At 43.2% G+C, this 18,450-nt stretch overlaps 1 protein-coding gene across 2 annotated transcripts in view; it reads left to right on the forward strand.

Annotated features, from left to right (window-relative positions):
- The window catches only part of ezrb (ezrin b), a 61,207-nt gene that overhangs the window by 22,820 nt on the left and 19,937 nt on the right, over positions 1-18,450 (forward strand). For both annotated transcript variants that reach the window (XM_042321513.1, XM_042321514.1), the window contains exons 4-9: positions 3,755-3,850; positions 5,998-6,120; positions 6,247-6,398; positions 6,900-6,983; positions 7,198-7,344; positions 13,468-13,564. In XM_042321513.1, coding sequence (XP_042177447.1) covers positions 3,755-3,850; positions 5,998-6,120; positions 6,247-6,398; positions 6,900-6,983; positions 7,198-7,344; positions 13,468-13,564 — 699 coding nt within the window. The remainder of the gene's footprint in view (positions 1-3,754; positions 3,851-5,997; positions 6,121-6,246; positions 6,399-6,899; positions 6,984-7,197; positions 7,345-13,467; positions 13,565-18,450) is intronic.

Genomic DNA, 18,450 nt, shown 5'->3' on the forward strand with positions numbered 1-18,450 from the left:
CTCGATTTTCACACAGCTGCCTGCAGCACTGTTCTTTAAGCTTGCAATGAGTCACTCAGCCACGTTGCAGGAGGGAAGGGCTGAGCCAGCCGGGGGGAAAGGGGGCAGTGTGAGTCAAAGGATGTGGAAAGGGAGGATAGTAAGGTCGAAGAGGCAGAATCAGGAGACAGGAGGGAGAAGGATTTAGAGCGAGATGATTGGATAGAAGAGGAGATGGTAGTGGGAGAGAGAGAATGAATATTCCGATGGCGGATGTCCATCTGGGTAGGGGATGAGTTGGTAGGGTTGGAGGAGAGGGAAACTACTAAAGAAACAAAGTAGTGATCAAAGACCTAGAATGGGGTTGCAGTGAGATTAGTAGGCAAATAGCATCTAGTAAAGATGAGGTCAAGCGCATTGCTTGCCTTGTGAGTGGGAGGGGACTGGGAAAAGAGGAAATGAGTGGAAAGAAATTAATCGGAGGCAGACGCCAGGAGGTTGAAGTCGCCCAGTACAATGAGTGTTGAGCCATTGTCAGGAAATTAGATGATCACGGTGTCAAGCTCATTGAGGAACTTGATGGTTACCTGGTGGGCAGTAGATGGCAACGATGTTAAGCTTGAGTGGACAAGTGAGGAGATGGATAGGGTGAGTGAGGGAGAAAAGAGAAAATCTCCATTTAAGAGAAATGAGTATCCCTGTGCCACCACCTCAACAACCTGATGAACTGCGACAACCAGATGCTCAAGAATCAGCTGCAAGTTATGAGCAGCCAACAGTTCACACACCAAGTAGGCTACTGGGTAGACAGACAACATTTAAAATAGATGGCACTAGCTAGAAAAAAGACAGTACTAGACAACAACAGATTAGGATAAAACTGTACTTATCACTCCTGGAGATATCAGGAGTCCTCTAGCTATAGATTGAAGCACAACAACTTAATATATATGACGTTGTTGTGGCTAGCTACTCGCTGCTTTCAGTCAGTGCAGATTTGATCTTACTGCTTTTTCCAGTCAAAGTCTCCTGTGGAGAAGGAGCCGAGTCTGGTCCCAGATCTGTATGTGCTGTTTTATCAACTCTGGCAAGACAGCACAATCAGATCTGGGACCAATACGAGTTGGCAAAACATAAGAAACAGATCTGGGACCAATAGGAGTTGGCAAAATAGCACAAACGGATCTGGAACCAATAGGAGTTGGCAAGACAGCACAAGCGGATCTGGCTCCAGGCTAGAAGGAGCTAACCCGTATGTCCGTGGCTGGGAAAAGTGTAATCCTATGAGGCCTGGCCAGATTAAGCCTGGTACCTGAGTATGTCATTTTAAGGGCAAGCGCTCCGGGCCGTGCCAACATAATGCCACAGGGCTCAAAGGCCTGTTTATACAAGACGCTCTGCTCTGCTTGTGATCATGCAGCACTGGTGGTACAATCTAGTTTATTTTACAAATCAAATCAAAGTTTATTTGTCACGTGCGCCGAATACACCTTACAGTGAAATGCTTACTTACAGGCTCTAACCAATGGTGTGTGTGTGTGTGTGTGTAGGTAAGTAAAGAAATAAAACAACAGTAAAAAGACATTTGAAAAAAGAGTAGCAAGGCTATATACAGACACCTGTTAGTCGGGCTTATTGAGGTAGTATGTACATGTAGGTATCGTTAAAGTGACTATGCATATATGATGAACAGAGTAGCAGAAGCGTAAAAAGAGGGGTTGGCGGGTGGTGGGACACAATGCAGATAGCCCGGTTAGCAAATTTGGTTACCTGTTCAGGAGTCTTATGGCTTGGGGGTAAAAACTGTTGAGAATCCTTTTTGCCCTAGCCTTGGCACGCCGGTACCACTTGCCATGAGGTAGTAGAGAGAACAGTCTATGACTGGGGTGGCTGGGGTCTTTGACAATTTTTAGAGCCTTCCTCTGACACCGCCTGGTGTAGAGGTCCTGGATGGCATGCGGCTTTGCCCCAGTGATGTACTGGGTATACGCATTACCCTCTTGCGGTCGGAGGCCGAGCAATTGCCGTGCCAGGCAGTGGTCAAGTTTTTAATCGATGTACAGTACCAGTCCAGTTTTGACACACATACTAATTCAAGTGTTTTTCTATATTTTGTATTATTTTCTACTTTGTAGAATAATAGTGAAGACATCAAAACTCTGAAATAACACGCACAGCTTCACCTGGAATGCGTTTCCAACAGTCTTGAAGGAGTTCCCACATATCCTGAGCACTTGTTGGCTGCTTTTCCTTCACTCTGCGGTTCAACTCATCCCAAACCATCTCAATAGGGTTGAGGTCGGGGGATTGTGGAACCCAGGTCATCTGATGCAGCACTCCATCCCTTTCCTTCTTGGTCAACTAGCCCTTACACAGCCTGGAGGTGTGTTGGGTCATTGTCCTGTTGATAGTCCCACTAATGATAGTCCAACTAAGCGCAAACCAGATGGGATGCGTATCGCTGCAGAATGCTGTGGTAGCCATGCTGGTTAAGTGTGCTTTGAATTCTAAATACATCACAGACAGTGTCACCAGAAGAGCACCGTCACACCTCCTTCTCCAGGCTTTATGGTGGCAACCACACATGCAGAGATCATCTGTTCACCTACTCTGCGTCTCACAAAGACATGGCGGTTGGAACCAAAGGACAGATTTCCACTGGTCTAATGTCCATTGCTCGTGTTTCTTGGCACAAGCAAGTCTCTTCTTATTATTGGTTTCCTTTAGTAGTGGTTTCTTTGCAGCAATTCAACCTTTAAGGCCTGATTTCACACAGTCTCCTCTGAACAGTTGATGTTGAGATGTGTTTGAACTCTGTGAAATATTTATTTGGACTGCAATCTGAGGTGCAGTTAAATCTAAGGAACTTATCCTCTGCAGCCGAGGTAACTCTGGGTCTTCCTTTCCTGTGGCGGTCCTCATGAGAGCCAGTTTCATCATAGCGCTTGATGGTTTTTGCAACTGCACTTGAAGAAACTTTCAAAGTTCTTGAAACTTTCCGTATCGACTGATGTTCGTGTTTTAAAGTAATGATGAACTGTCATTTCTCTTTGCTTATTTGAGCTGTTCTTGCCATAATATGGACTTGGTCTTTTACCATATAGGGCTATCTTCTGTATACCACCCATACCTTGCACAACACAACTGATTGTCTCAAACGCATTAAGAAGGAAATAAATTCCACAAATTAACTTTTAACAAGGCACACCTGTTAATTGAAATTCATTCCAGGTGACTACCTCATGAAGCTGGTTGAGAGAATGCCAGGAGTGTGCAAAGGGTGGCTACTTTGAAGAATCTCAAATATATTTAGATTGAACACTTTTTTGGTTACTACATGATTCCATATGTGTTATTTCATAGTTTTGACGTCTTCACTATTATTGTACAATGTAGAAAATAGTCTAAATAAAGAAAAACCCTTGGAGTAGGTTTGGCCAGTACTGTATATATTTTGACCAGTACTGTATATACTACTGCTGTGTAGCAGTTGTGTAAGCTAGTGGATTTAATATATAGAGGTACTATACATTGTTTACTTATATCCATTAATTTTGGCCTGGAGATCTGTGCATGTAACTTGAGTTTTCACTCAAATCTTCCATTGACATCAATGCATGATTTATGCAATTATCAAGAAGTGCTCAGATCTCAATTCGGGTTCCTGCCTTCACAGTGTATCCTATTTATTTTGTGTTTGGTATGTACAGTTTGTCTCTAGTAACTGTCTTACTGACAGTGTTGATTCATGGTGCTGTCTCTTTCTCGTTCACAGGTGGTGAAGACCATCGGCTTGCGGGAGGTCTGGTACTCTGGTCTTCAGTATGTAGACGGTAAAGGATACCTAACCTGGCTGAAGCTTGACAAAAAGGTAAGGGTAATCTAGGACTAAAAATGTTACAAGTCCCCTGTATTTTGCCTGATGTAGTACTGTACAAATATTTGTTGATATCTGCTCAGGCATTCTCAAACCATTTCCCGCTGTATTCTTAAACCGCTGGACTCCATAACCATTCTATGGTAAACAATATAAAATAGGCCATACAAAAAGAGCACATTCTTTTAAAGGCGGGGTCAAATCACTCCACACTACATTTGCTTGCCACTCACTCACTGCATTATTGAATTCACATAATGCATTGCGGCTGCCCAATGGCCACCCTCTCTCACTCCTGTGCAGGCCGGTGGCTAATTCTTAATCTCTCTTCTTTTATTTTCACATCCTGTCAGGGACTCTGTCAATTGGCACCCTATTCCCTATTTAGTGCACTACTTTTGACCAGGGCCCATAAGGATCCCCACGGGGCTCTGGTCAAAAGTAGTGCACTCTATAGGGAATATGGCGCCATTTGTGACGTAAGCAATTTCCAGTGAATCCACTGCAATGAAATTCCTGTGCAGTCGGTAGTGTGAACTCTTAGTGAACTGCTAGAAACTAAAATACTAGTTCTACTTCACTCTTGCTGTTGTTCCTGAGCAAACAGAAATCTCACACTGCTCTGTCTTCATTCACTTGTAGGTCATGTAGACTCTGTATTGACAGTATAGCGACGGTATAGCTACAGTATATCTACAGTATATTTACATTATAGGTAAAACACTTCCACCTGTGTTTGTGGAATTGAGTTGAGCCTGTGTCAATGTGCAGCATTTCCAAATGGGTCAGATGGTTATCACTAGAGCTGTATATACAGGATATGTACTGTATGTATCAAATGGCTCTGGTATCACATCAGAGGTCACACAAATGGTTATAGGGGTAGTAGAGTAACTTACTTAGTTTACAGTGAAAGGTGTATAAATGGTTATAGGGGTAGTAGAGTAACTTACTTAGTTTACAGTGAAAGGTGTATAAATGGTTATAGGGGTAGTAGAGTAACTTACTTAGTTTACAGTGAAAGGTGTATAAATGGTTATAGGGGTAGTAGAGTAACTTTACTTAGTTTACAGTGAAAGGTGTATAAGTGGTTATAGGGGTAGTAGAGTAACTTTACTTAGTTTACAGTGAAAGGTGTATAAGTGGTTATAGGGGTAGTAGAGTAACTTTACTTAGTTTACAGTGAAAGGTATATAAATGGTTATAGGGGTAGTAGAGTAACTTTACTTAGTTTACAGTGAAAGGTGTATAAATGGTTATAGGGGTAGTAGAGTAACTTTACTTAGTTTACAGTGAAAGGTGTATAAATGGTTATAGGGGTAGTAGAGTAACTTTACTTAGTTTACAGTGAAAGGTGTATAAATGGTTATAGGGGTAGTAGAGTAACTTTACTTAGTTTACAGTGAAAGGTGTATAAATGGTTATAGGGGTAGTAGAGTAACTTTACTTAGTTTACAGTGAAAGGTGTATAAGTGGTTATAGGGGTAGTAGAGTAACTTTACTTAGTTTACAGTGAAAGGTGTATAAGTGGTTATAGGGGTAGTAGAGTAACTTTACTTAGTTTACAGCGAATGGTGTATAAGTGGTTATAGGGGTAGTAGAGTAACTTTACTTAGTTACTTAGGAACATTCCAGTGATTTCACACAGCCACCCCATTCACTCCCCATTATTCCCACAGCCACCCCATTCACTCCCCATTCTTCACACAGCCACCCCATTCGCCTCATCAATACCTTATGGTTCCTGTTTCGGAGCCAACACAGAAGAAGAGACCAATGCCAGTAAACAAACAACGTTACAGAGGATCATTCAAGTTTATCAGTACCATGTTACCCATCCCTTTTTTAAAGAGTGGAAGAATATAACAGTGCATTTTTTGAATGCAGCACCGTGCGTCCAAGATAATTTAACCCTTCGGGAACAATAAAGTTGATCCAATCCCATCATTCTTTGCTACTCATAAAACTAGTAGACATAGGGCTACATCCCAAATGGCACACTATTCCCTTATAGTAGTGCACTACAGGGCTCTGGTCAAAAGTAGTGCACTACATAGAGAATAGGGTGCCATTTGGGACGCAGATCATTCTTGAAGGACATATATCAATCAATGATCAATAAATCGTCTCTCTCCAACCAGGTGTCTTCCCAGGACGTGAAGAAGGAGAACCCGCTGCAGTTCAAGTTCCGCGCCAAGTTCTTCCCCGAGGATGTGTCTGAGGAGCTCATCCAGGACATCACCCAGAAGCTGTTCTTCATGCAGGTAACACACACACACACACACACACACACACACACACTGTTATACTATTCTTTGTACTCACAATGCTTCATTGCTGATACAAACAAAGTTGTTAAGTGTGTGTGTGTGGTGTGTGTGTGTGTCCAGGTGAAGGAGGGCATCCTGAGCGATGAGGTGTACTGTCCCCCAGAAACAGCCGTGCTGCTGGCCTCCTACTCTGTCCAGGCCAAGTTCGGAGACTATACCCGGGACCTCCACCGGCCCGGCTACCTCACCTCAGACCGTCTGCTGCCCCAGCGGTGAGCGTCAATCCACTCCCAGCCCACACTAGGGCTGCGTCCCAAATGGCACCCTATTCCCTATCCAGGCCCTGGTCAAAAGTTGTGCACTACATAGGGAATAGGGTGCCATTTAGGACACATCCGAGAGCTATTTTAGCACAGTAGCATGAAGCATACTCTTTGCTTCATTCATATCAATGTATTGTGGGTGCATTCTAAGTGGTATGCTAGTATCGACATTGGAACATAGGAAGCCAGGAGTACAGATACTAGACAATAGCTCAGTGTGCTGCTGTTATAAATCAGAACAGGATGAAGTTTTGTGTTCACATACATACATACATAGACACAAAGGAATCCAGATATTGATCATAACATGAGTACCCTTTATTCAGTGTACTCTCTCTTTACCCCCTCTTCTGTTCCTCCTCCTTCTTCCTCTCTTCCTTTCTGTCCTCCCTCCTTCTCCTCCCTCTTTCCCCTCCTTTTCCTCCTCTTCTTTCTCCTCCTCCTCTGTAGGGTTCTTGAGCAGCACAAGCTGTCCAGGGAGCAGTGGGAGGAAAGGATCCAGGTGTGGCATGAGGAACACTGTGGAATGCTCAAGTGAGTTTCGGTCTGTTTTGGTTTGTATGAATATCTATGTTGGTGTCCCTGTCATAAGGAAACAGGTCAATTGCATTATTTGTTGTACCTCAAAAAGCAGTGAATAGTTTCTTGTAGAGCAGTTGAATGAATAGTACAGCAGCGTTGTGTGTGTGTGTGTGGAGTCAAATCAATTCCAAACCATTCCTTAATTTGGTCATGTTTGATTGTGCAGGGAGGATGCCATGCTGGAGTACCTGAAGATAGCTCAGGACCTGGAGATGTACGGAGTCAACTACTTTGACATCAAGAACAAGAAGGGGACCGAGCTGTGGCTGGGAGTAGACGCCCTGGGACTCAACATCTACGAGAAGGAGGACAAGTAAGAAACAGGGTCCTGTTCAGTAGGTCACACCGTAGCAAAATGTTTTGCAAAGAAACATTTAAATGTCCAGGTAGTCCCTCCCAGTTTCAGTCTGTTTCAAAACATTTATTCCCTACTGGACACCACCCATGTTCCCTCTCTGAACTGACCACTAGGGGGTCAATTCATGAAAAACTTGATTTGGGTTTGCTTGATAATGCCTGGTGTGCCAGTTGGGCAACGTTTACACGTCTGGGTCTATCCTAATGCTTCCATTGAGTCAGACAGGCTCAATCAAACACATCTGAAAGATTTCAAATACTATTTGAACCCAGGTCTAAAGTAATGTAGCCTATCTACCCATTCTGGTTCTGCTTGTCAATGATACCGGTGTGTTTTCCGGCCTTAGCCACAGTTCTGTGTCAGACATTGAAGCCTAATTCCAATGGATTTGACTATTGGAGCCGTACAGGTTAACCCACGTCTTTACTTAATCAGTACCAATGAAGATGATTCTCACCAGACAGTTACCACAACTCTCTTCCCTTCCACTCTCTCTATCTTTTGATGAGCTTTTACTGTGTCTTCCTACCCAAGATTGCTCTGTGAATCTGCGATCCACCAAACACTTTGCTGAAGCTCAAAAGTACGATATTTTATGAGATTGCTTGAGCGACACATGCGGTAACTGCGTGATTATGTGTTTACTACTTGTTCCCTTTGAGGTCACTAAAGGTAATGTGTTAACTACTTGTTCCTTTTGAGGTCACTAAAGGTAATGTGTTAAAGTAGATTGTGACGTAATGTTCCAGATGACAGACATGGCAGCTCTGCTTCTAGCTCCTAAGCAACTTTGCGCTCGTCCTAATATTTCTATAAATATATATTTTATTTTTAGATTTGTGTGTATTGTTGTGAATTGTTATATTCTACTGCCCTATTGGAACTAGGAAGACAAGCATTTCGCTACACCCGCAATAACATCTGCTAAATATGTGTGTTACCAATAAAATGTGATTTGATTTGTCCCCAGCTTCTCTATACAGCCGATGGCCCTGCAGTCACTGACCCTCTGGCAGAGGAGTCAAGTAGTATTTGTTTATTTTCAAATACTTTGAGCGTTTGAGTGAACCTGTCAGAGTGCTAGATGATTGGTGTTTACACTTTGCACTTTTGGGACTACTCCACTCAATCAAGCACAGATAAAAGCACAGAAAAGTATGTCTGGAAGACATGCCAAAGTAGTGTTTTGGGTGCAGTGGACTAACCTCTTGCTGGATTGTGTTGTTAACGGCCGTTACTCCCTCCCTACAGCTCCATGCACCGTTTAAACCCTCCATGCCAAAGGTCTCTTGAAAGCTGTCTGATCCAAGAGCCCCTAGAAGACTCTGTCTGGCCACAGATGGTAACTCTTTAACTTGAGTGGCCACAGATGGCAATGCTGTAACTCTGTAACTTGAGTGGCCACAGATGGCAATGCTGTAACTCTGTAACTTGAGTGGCCACAGATGGCAATGCTGTAACTCTGTAACTTGAGTGGCCACAGATGGCAATGCTGTAACTCTGTAACTTGAGTGGCCACAGATGGCAATGCTGTAACTCTGTAACTTGAGTGGCCACAGATGGCAATGCTGTAACTCTGTAACTTGAGTGGCCACAGATGGCAATGCTGTAACTCTGTAACTTGAGTGGCCACAGATGGCAATGCTGTAACTTGGATTGTTTGGGATTCCCCATTGTCTTACTCTCCACCCACATTATTGTGGCTTGTGTCCAAATTGTCTGGAGGTTTTATGTTTCGCTTTAAATCCACACAAAGCACACATTGATGGGTGTTAGAGTTCCATCAAAGTGTTTATTTACAGAAACATTTGTACCATAGAATGGCTTTAAAATGAATCTAACGCTCTTATTTTAAGTTAGTAGTCTGATACCTGTAAATCTGGCTAACCATAAAGAAGAGCGAGACACTCAAACACAGGGCTCTGTGTGTGTATGTAGGGTTCTTAGTGTCCTTAAATGTGTATGCGTGTGTGTGTGTTTGTGCATTCTGGGGCTCGGCTGTAACCATGGCAACGCTGACTGGTTTTTCAAGCTGTGCCTTAAGAATCCGAGACTAACTTAGAGCGCAGGCCCCGCAACGAGGGTTCCAGGCCATAGACAATATGTAGCACCATTACTGCCAAGAACTCACACACACACACACTAGCGTAGCATTGCTCCTTTTTGTGTCAGATATTGCCATTCTGCCAAGATTTTAGTCCTTAGGCCCTTTGTCAAACAAACACACACCCTCATTTAGCAGAAGACATATAGCTAGCTATCAGGACAGGATTCCATTTGAACCCTATATCACACCACTGGGACCTTTTAGTTTGTAGAAAATAAGGTCTATTTTGTGTTTTTTGTCCTATATTGTCCCTGATTGCTGGATAACGTCATCCACATACATGTTCACATTTCTATGAGATTCTATATAACGCAGAACACACCATATATTCTTTATATATTCTCTATGGAACACATCTCTGTTCAACCTCTGTGGGTACTGTGGATAACAGTTGTTAGGGGTCATTGGAAGGGGTTACCTTATCTTCTTGACGCACCCATCCCGTTAGCGGGATCATTTTCGTCAACACCCGCTGAATTGCAGCGCGCTAAATTCAAATTAAATTACTAAAAATATTTAATTTTCATGAAATCACAAGTGCAATATAGTAAAACACATCTTAGCTTGTTGTTATTCCACCTGGCGTGTCAGATTTCAGTACAGCTTTTCGGCGAAAGCATAACAAGCGTTTATGTAAGAACATCTCTCTCAGTAGACAAAATATTACAAACAGCTAGCAGCCAAGTAGATTGGTCTCGAAAGTCAGAAAAGCAATAAATTAAATTGCTTACCTTTGATGATCTTCGGATGTTTGCACTCACGAGACTCCCAGTTACACAATAAATGTTCCTTTTGTTCCATAAAGATTATTTTCATATCCAAAATACCTCCATTTGTTTGGCGCGTTATGTTCAGAAATCCACAGGCTCGAGCGGTCATGACATCGGAGACAAAAATTCCAAATAATATCCGTAATGTCCACAGAAACATGTCAAACGTTTTTTTATAATCAATCCTCAGGTTGTTTTTAAAATATATAATCGATAATATATCAACCGGGACTGTAGCTTTTTCAATAGGAGAGGGAGAGACAATGGCTGCCCCACTCTGTTGCAAAACTCTGCGAACACCCAGCTATCCACTGACTCGATGTGATCTTTCTCGCTAATTTTTCAAAATAAAAGCCTGAAACTATGTCTAAAGACTATTGACACCTTGAGGAAGCCATAGGAAAAGGAATCTGGTTGATATCCCTTTAAATGGAGGCAAGGCATCCAATGGAACAAGAGAGCTTTCAGGGAAAAAAGCACTTCCTTGTTGGATTTTCCTCAGGTTTTCGCCTGCAATATCAGTTCTGTTATACTCACAGACAATATTTTGACCGTTTTGGAACCTTTAGAGTGTTTTCTATCCTAATCTGACAATTATATGCATATTCTAGTTTCTGGGTCTGAGAAATAGGCAGTTTCAAATGGGTAAATTTTTTGGCCAAAAACGAAAATCCTGCCCCCTACACACAAGAAGTTATACAACGTCTAATCTAACACTTAGCCATGCCTCTAGATAAGACCTTGATCATCGTTATGGCTGTCCTTCTCTATGTCTCTAGATAAGACCTTGATCATTGTTATGTCTCAGTCCTCTATGTCTCTAGATAAGATCTTGATCAGCATTATGTCTCAGTCCTCTCTGTCTCTAGATAAGACCTTGATCACTGTTATGTCTCAGTCCTCCTCTGTCTCTAGATAGACCTTGATCAGTGTTATGTCTCAGTCCTCCTCTGTCTCTAGATAAGACCTTGATCAGCATTATGTCTCAGTCTTCCTCTGTCTCTAGATAAGACCTTGATCAGTGTTATGTCTCAGTCCTCCTCTGTCTCTAGATAGACCTTGATCAGTGTTATGTCTCAGTCCTCTGTCTCAGTCCTCCTCTGTCTCTAGATAAGACCTTGATCAGCGTTATGTCTCAGTCCTCCTCTGTCTCTAGATAGACCTTGATCAGTGTTATGTCTCAGTCCTCCTCTATGTCTCAGTCCTCCTCTGTCTCTAGATAGACCTTGATCAGTGTTATGTCTCAGTCCTCCTCTATGTCTCAGTCCTCCTCTGTCTCTAGATAGACCTTGATCAGTGTTATGTCTCAGTCCTCCTCTATGTCTCAGTCTTCTATGTCTCTAGATAAGACCTTGATCATTGTTATGTCTCAGTCCTCTGTCTCTAGATAAGATCTTGATCAGCGTTATGTCTCAGTCCTCTCTGTCTCTAGATAAGACCTTGATCAGCGTTATGTCTGTCCTCCTCTATGTCTCTAGATAAGACCTTGATCATTGTTATGTCTCAGTCCTCCTCTCTCTAGATAGACCTTGATCAGTGTTATGTCTCAGTCCTCCTCTGTCTCTAGATAAGACCTTGATCATTGTTATGTCTCAGTCCTCCTCTATGTCTCTAGATAAGACCTTGATCCGTAGTATGTCTCAGTCCTCTATGTCTCTAGATAAGACCTTGATCAGTGTTATGTCTGTCCTCCTCTATGTCTCTAGATAAGACCTTGAACAGCGTTATGTCTCAGTCCTCCTCTATGTCTCTAGATAAGACCTTGATCAGCATTATGTCTCAGTCCTCCTCTATGTCTCTAGATAAGACCTTGATCAGTGTTATGTCTCAGTCTTCCTCTACCTGATCCACATCTACCACAAACAGGATAACCAGGTTCCTAGAGTTAACGCCCAGAGAGACAGACAACTACTGGAGATCCCAGTACTGGAGATCTGGAGCATGTCAGCAGTTATGTTTTCAAGATGGAGCACTTTCAGTACAGAGCAAAAAAATTATCTATCCCTTTAACTTAACAGTGTTCACTAACATTGATGCTAAAATACCCTGTAGAGTTCAGGTTTGGATCTCTATGGAAAGCTTGTTGAAGAGAGAACTGCTCAAATAACCTCTAGTCTGGTATCAGATCTGTTTGTACAAAAGGTGACAAAACGTGACGTAGGTGTTAACTATACAGCACAAACAGATCTGGGATTCGTTAGGTGTATGTCACCCAGGAATTGAAATACCAGTTCAGGCAGCAGCAGGGTTTCGCTGTGTCTCACTGGGTGTCACTGCAAGGCGGATCAAACAACTGTGTGTGTGTGTGTGTGTGCTCTCGCGTGTGTGTGTCCGTAAATTGCCAAATGAGATTGGCATCCAGTCAATGTGTGTCTCTCTCTAGTACACAATGGACGAGCCCCACCCCAGATTCCTCCCACCTAGCCCTAATGATACAGAGGCCAACATGTACAACACAGTAGTACAACACACAGTCCTGCCTCACACATGGATGAATCATATCCTATTTGCAATTGTTTCCTACCACATCCCAGGCTGCGTAACCAATGGCACCCTTGTCCATATGTAGTGCATAGCCCTATGGGGCCCTGGTCAAAAGTAGTGCACTATATTTAAGCAATAAGGCCCAACGAAGTGTAGTATATGACCAATATATCACTGCTAAGGACTGTTCCATGCAACGTGGAGTGCCTGGATACAGCCATTAGCCTTGGTATATTGGCCATATACCACATACCACAAACCCCAGGGGGTGCCTAAAATCATTTCAATTGAAAGATTTGGCTACAAAAACCCTGGATTGTGAGTTGGGAAATAATCTGGAATAAATCTATGGAAAATGTACACTGTAATGTCCACTATTTAGCCACGTAAAGACGCTTGTCCTGGAGGCAGTGATTTCCACTAGATGGGCTAGCTGCAAAGTCAAAATTGGCTATATATCGTAAGAATTCATGAAAACAAAAATGTGCTTTTTTGTTTTAATTTAGGGTTAGGGTTAGGCATAAGGTTAGAAGTGTGGTTAAGGGTTAAGGTGAGGGTTAGGTTTAAAATGAGATTTTATGACTTTGTGGCTGTGTCAGCTAGTGACCACCCTGCAGAGCTGCCTCCAGTACATGAGTAATCCCAATAAATGACAACCTGTTTAAAGCACATGCGGCCTACACAATACTTACACTGGTTTGCCTCCTCCCCCACCAGACTGACCCCAAAGATCGGCTTCCCCTGGAGCGAGATCAGGAACATCTCCTTCAATGACAAGAAGTTCATCATCAAACCCATCGACAAGAAGGCCCCGGTGAGTTACACATTATAAACTGAGTCTACAAACATTAGGAACACCTGCTTTTTCCATGACACAGACTGATCAGATGAATCCAGGTTAAAGCTATGATCCCTTATTGATGTCACTTGCTAAATCCACTTCAATCAGTGTAGATGAAGGGGAGAAGACAGGTTATTAAAGGATTTTTAAGCCTTGAGACAATTGAGACATGGATTGTGTATGTGTGCCATTAAGAGGGTGAATGGGCAAGACAAAATATTTAAGTGCCATTGAACGGGGTATGGTAGTAGGTGCCAGGCGCACCAGTTTGAGTGTGTCAAGAAATGCAACGCTGCTGGGTTTTTCATGCTCAACAGTTTCCTGTGTGTATCAAGAATGGTCCACCACACAAAGGACATCCAGCCAACTTGACACTGTGGGAAGCATTGGAGTCAACATGGGCCAGTATCCCTGTGGAACGTTTTTGAAACATTTTAGAGTCCATGCCTTTATGACTTAAGGCTGTTCTGAGGGCAAAAGGGGGGGAAATTCAATATTAGGAAGGTGTTCCTAATGTTTTGTACACTCAGTTTAGATCCACACTACAGGGCCAAACCAAAACGGCTCCAGTGAGTTACACTATATTTCCACACTACATGGCCAAACCAAGTAACGTGAACTCACCCCGTTCCATACAAATGTGCGCAACCGCGACATTCAAACGAGGCTACAAAGAAAACTAATGGGATTGTAGCGACTGTGTTGACTTCAAAATCTGGGGTGTGAACTCCGTTTCTATTCAAGCGTTGATCGACATGGTAATGGCTCTATAGTATTGGAGAAAAGTTGAAAAAACTGACCCTCCATTACATCTTGACGTATCGTGTCGTAATGTACAGCACACATAAAGCTACTATTTCTGTCTTACAATCTCTCTCCACCAGGTGTAGCACTTCTCTCATCGTTTAAAAACAAGACAGGGACAGGGTAAGGGGGGATACCAAGTCACTGCAAGCGATCATGACCCTCAAATGACAATGTTTACTTCTGAAGATCACTTTAGCACCGCCCCAAAAACCAGATTCAAATTCGACACAAACCTTCAAATAGGTATGTAATGACACATTATATAAACTCTTTATAGTGTTTTATTTACATTTTTAGAGGCGATAAGGTGATAAGTTGGACAGATCGAGTGGAAAAAAGCTGTTTTCCCATACGACATCTCTCCTTCCTACTGTCACGCATTAGTTTCTCTTCCCCACCCGCCATTTCTAAAAAGACTGTTAGGAATATTATGAATAAATGACTAAACAATATTCTCATTTTAAATGGAACTGTAACTAAGTAAACTTATACTCTGTTTTATTATATCTGATTAACAATATGAGTTCATAAGAAGGGATTGTGTGACACGGACAAGGAGTAATTAAATATAACGAACACCATTCCAAACTAGTTTGGAGAGGAGTGGGTTAAGTAAGCACATAGGTTAACGACCCTATGGTTGAACCGACGAAACTGAGCTCTGGGTGTTTTAGATAAGGCAGTGAGTGCATTCCTAGGTTTTCTGTTAATTAGAACTATCAGCTAAGTGGTGATCGATAATGGTCAAGGGAGGGGTCAAGAGTTAATTCAGTTATGTTGTGTGACCTGTGAGTGTGTTAGTGAGTTGGAATGAACTTTTAAACTCACTTAATTCTAGGTCGGGAGGAGGGGATTCGTTCTAGAAGCAATGAAATGACGTCATGTTATTGTATATAAACTGTTGCTCGTGGTAATGTGGCAGCGTGCTCCGAGAATAAATACTTTTATCTATTATTGATAAGACTGGTCTCCGTCTATTTTATGCAAACAAGAATCTTACAAATTCTCATAAAATAGATTAAGCCAATTAAATTAATGAAAACATATTGGAATAATTAAATTACAGTAACAAAGACCCGACGGAGCTCATTGCCTTCTTGAATCATGCAGAAATGTGCAGCGTGGAGGTCATGTAATTGATTTTGTTGGAAAGGGGAAAAATTGTGCTTTACAATGGTATTGACATTACAGTTGATCTGGAAGTGTTACGTTTTTGGGGCGCTAAAACAAAGTAAATCGTACGGACCAAGGCGATGTACAAAAGTGAGTGAGTTTACGTTAGGTTCCAGTGAGTTACACTATAGTTCCACACTACAGGGCCAAACCAAGAAGACTCCAGTGAGTTACACTATAGTTCCACACTACAGGGCCAAACCAAGAAGGCTCTAGTGAGTTACACTATAATTCCACACTACAGGGCCAAACCAAGAAGGCTCCAGTGAGTTACACTATAGTTCCACACTACAGGGCCAAACCAAGAAGGCTCCAGTGAGTTACACTATAGTTCCACACTACAGGGCCAAACCAAAAAGACTCCAGTGAGTTACACTATAGTTCCACACTACAGGGCCAAACCAAGAAGGCCCCAGTGAGTTACACTATAATTCCACACCACAGGGCCAAACCAAGAAGGCCCCAGTGAGTTACACTATAGTTCCACACTACAGGGCCAAACCAAGAAGGCTCCAGTGAGTTACACTATAGTTACACTATAGTTCCACACTACAGGGCCAAACCAAGAAGACTCCAGTGAGTTACACTATAGTTCCACACTACAGGGCCAAACCAAGAAGGCTCCAGTGAGTTACACTATAGTTCCACACTACAGGGCCAAACCAAGAAGGCCCCAGTGAGTTACACTATAATTCCACACCACAGGGCCAAACCAAGAAGGCCCCAGTGAGTTACACTATAGTTCCACACTACAGGGCCAAACCAAGAAGGCTCCAGTGAGTTACACTATAGTTACACTATAGTTCCACACTACAGGGCCAAACCAAGAAGACTCCAGTGAGTTACACTATAGTTCCACACTACAGGGCCAAACCAAGAAGACTCCAGTGAGTTACACTATAGTTCCACACTACAGAGCCAAACCAAGCCAAGCTGTTCTGGCCTGGTTATGCATCTACCATAGTTGCTGGAACTGTGCTGTATAGGACAATGTGAAAAGAAACGTATTAGAGCCAACACATTACAGTTTGGGTCAGCCCTACAGTCTGAATCAGGCATCATATGCAGGTCGCCATGATCCTTAATCACAATGACACTGTTTTGATGATGGATGGCATTCACCACATCACACACTGTCTCCACACACCACACTTAACATCACAATGAAACCAATCTGAAAGCATCAGCAAACAGTTGCAGCAGCTGAATTTAAAACACAGTAAGCCTGGTCCCAGATCTGTTTGTGTTTGGCCAAACAACAACCATAGGAGTTGGCTATACAGCACAAACAAATCAATGCAGTGTAAGTATGAGGTACAGGAAGATGTTTACTGTAAGTACAATTACACTATGTGGGTGTTGGCTCGCTCACCTCCCATATTGCCAGTTCTACCTGCCTGCCTCCTATCGCCTCTCCTCTCCTTCATTAACCCTATCCTAACCTCTCAGCCCTATTCTAACCTCTCAGCCCTATCCTAACCTCTCTCCTCTCCTCTCCTCTCCTTCATTAGCCCTAACCTCGCTCCTCCTCTGTCTCCTTCATTAGCCCTATCCTAACCTCGCTTCTCCTCTGTCTCCTTCATGAGCCCTATCCTAACCTCTCAGCCCTATCCTAACCTCTCTCCTCTCCTATGGCTCCATCATTAACCCTATCCTAACCTCTCTCCTCCTCTGTCTCCTTCATTAGCCCTATCCTAACCTCGCTTCTCCTCTGTCTCCTTCATGAGCCCTATCCTAACCTGTCTCCTTCATTAGCCCAATCCTAACCTCTGTCTCCTTCATTAGCCCTATCCTAACCTCACTCCTCCTTTGTCTCCTTCATTAGCCCTATCCTAACCTCGCTCCTCCTCTGTCTCCTTCATTAGCCCTATCCTAACCTCTCAGCCCTATCCTAACCTCGCTCCTCTCCTATGGCTCCATCATTAACCCTATCCTAACCTCTCTCCTCCTCTGTCTCCTTCATTAGCCCTATCCTAACCTCTCTCCTCCGCTATCTCCTTCATTAGCCCTATCCTAACCTCTCTCCTCCTCTGTCTCCTTCATTAGCCCTATCCTAACCTCTCAGCCTTATCCTATCTCATCTCCTTCATTAGCCCTATCCTCTCTTCTCCTCCTCTGTCTCCTTGGGAGCAGCAGGTCCATTAGCCCTATCCTCTCCTCTCCACCTCGGTCTCCTTCATTAGCCCTATCCTAACCTCGCTCCTCCTCTGTCTCCTTCATTAGCCCTATCCTAACCTCTCAGCCCTATCCTAACCTCTCTCCTCTCCTATGGCTCCATCATTAACCCTATCCTAACCTCTCAGTCTTATCCTATCTCATCTCCTTCATTAGCCCTATCCTCTCTTCTCCTCCTCTGTCTCCTTGGGAGCAGTAGGTCCATTAGCCCTATCCTCTCCTCTCCTCCTCTGTCTCCTTGGGAGCAGCAGGTCCATTAGCCCTATCCTCAATCCCATCTTCCATTGTCAACAGAACCCTGGCTCCAGCCCCTGTGGCACAGATAGGGAGCAATCCAGACACACATGCACCCAAACGTGCATGAGGATGCACACACACACATGTGCATCCATACACACGTGCACACACCCTAAGTGCTCTTCTAATGTCCTAATGTCCATCAAGCCTCTACGCTCAAGGCACCTTATCTCTTCTGCTCAAGCCAGTGTGTGTGTGTGTGTGCGCGCCAGGGTTTCCGTTAGCCGGTAATTGCCGGCCTTTTGGCAGATATAAACAATTAAAAGCCAATAAATAGAATTGTTGCCGGCCAAATTGACCGGGAGAAAAAACTATCCCAAACCAAGAAGGGCCCACGTTTCCCATGCATACCGTTGCATAGGCAACAGTATGCAGGCAGGTGGAAGCAGTATGCATTTTGAGAACAT

This window comes from Oncorhynchus tshawytscha, linkage group LG05 (assembly GCF_018296145.1).
Source record: "Oncorhynchus tshawytscha isolate Ot180627B linkage group LG05, Otsh_v2.0, whole genome shotgun sequence".
In the NCBI taxonomy this organism is placed as follows: Eukaryota; Metazoa; Chordata; class Actinopteri; order Salmoniformes; family Salmonidae; genus Oncorhynchus; species Oncorhynchus tshawytscha.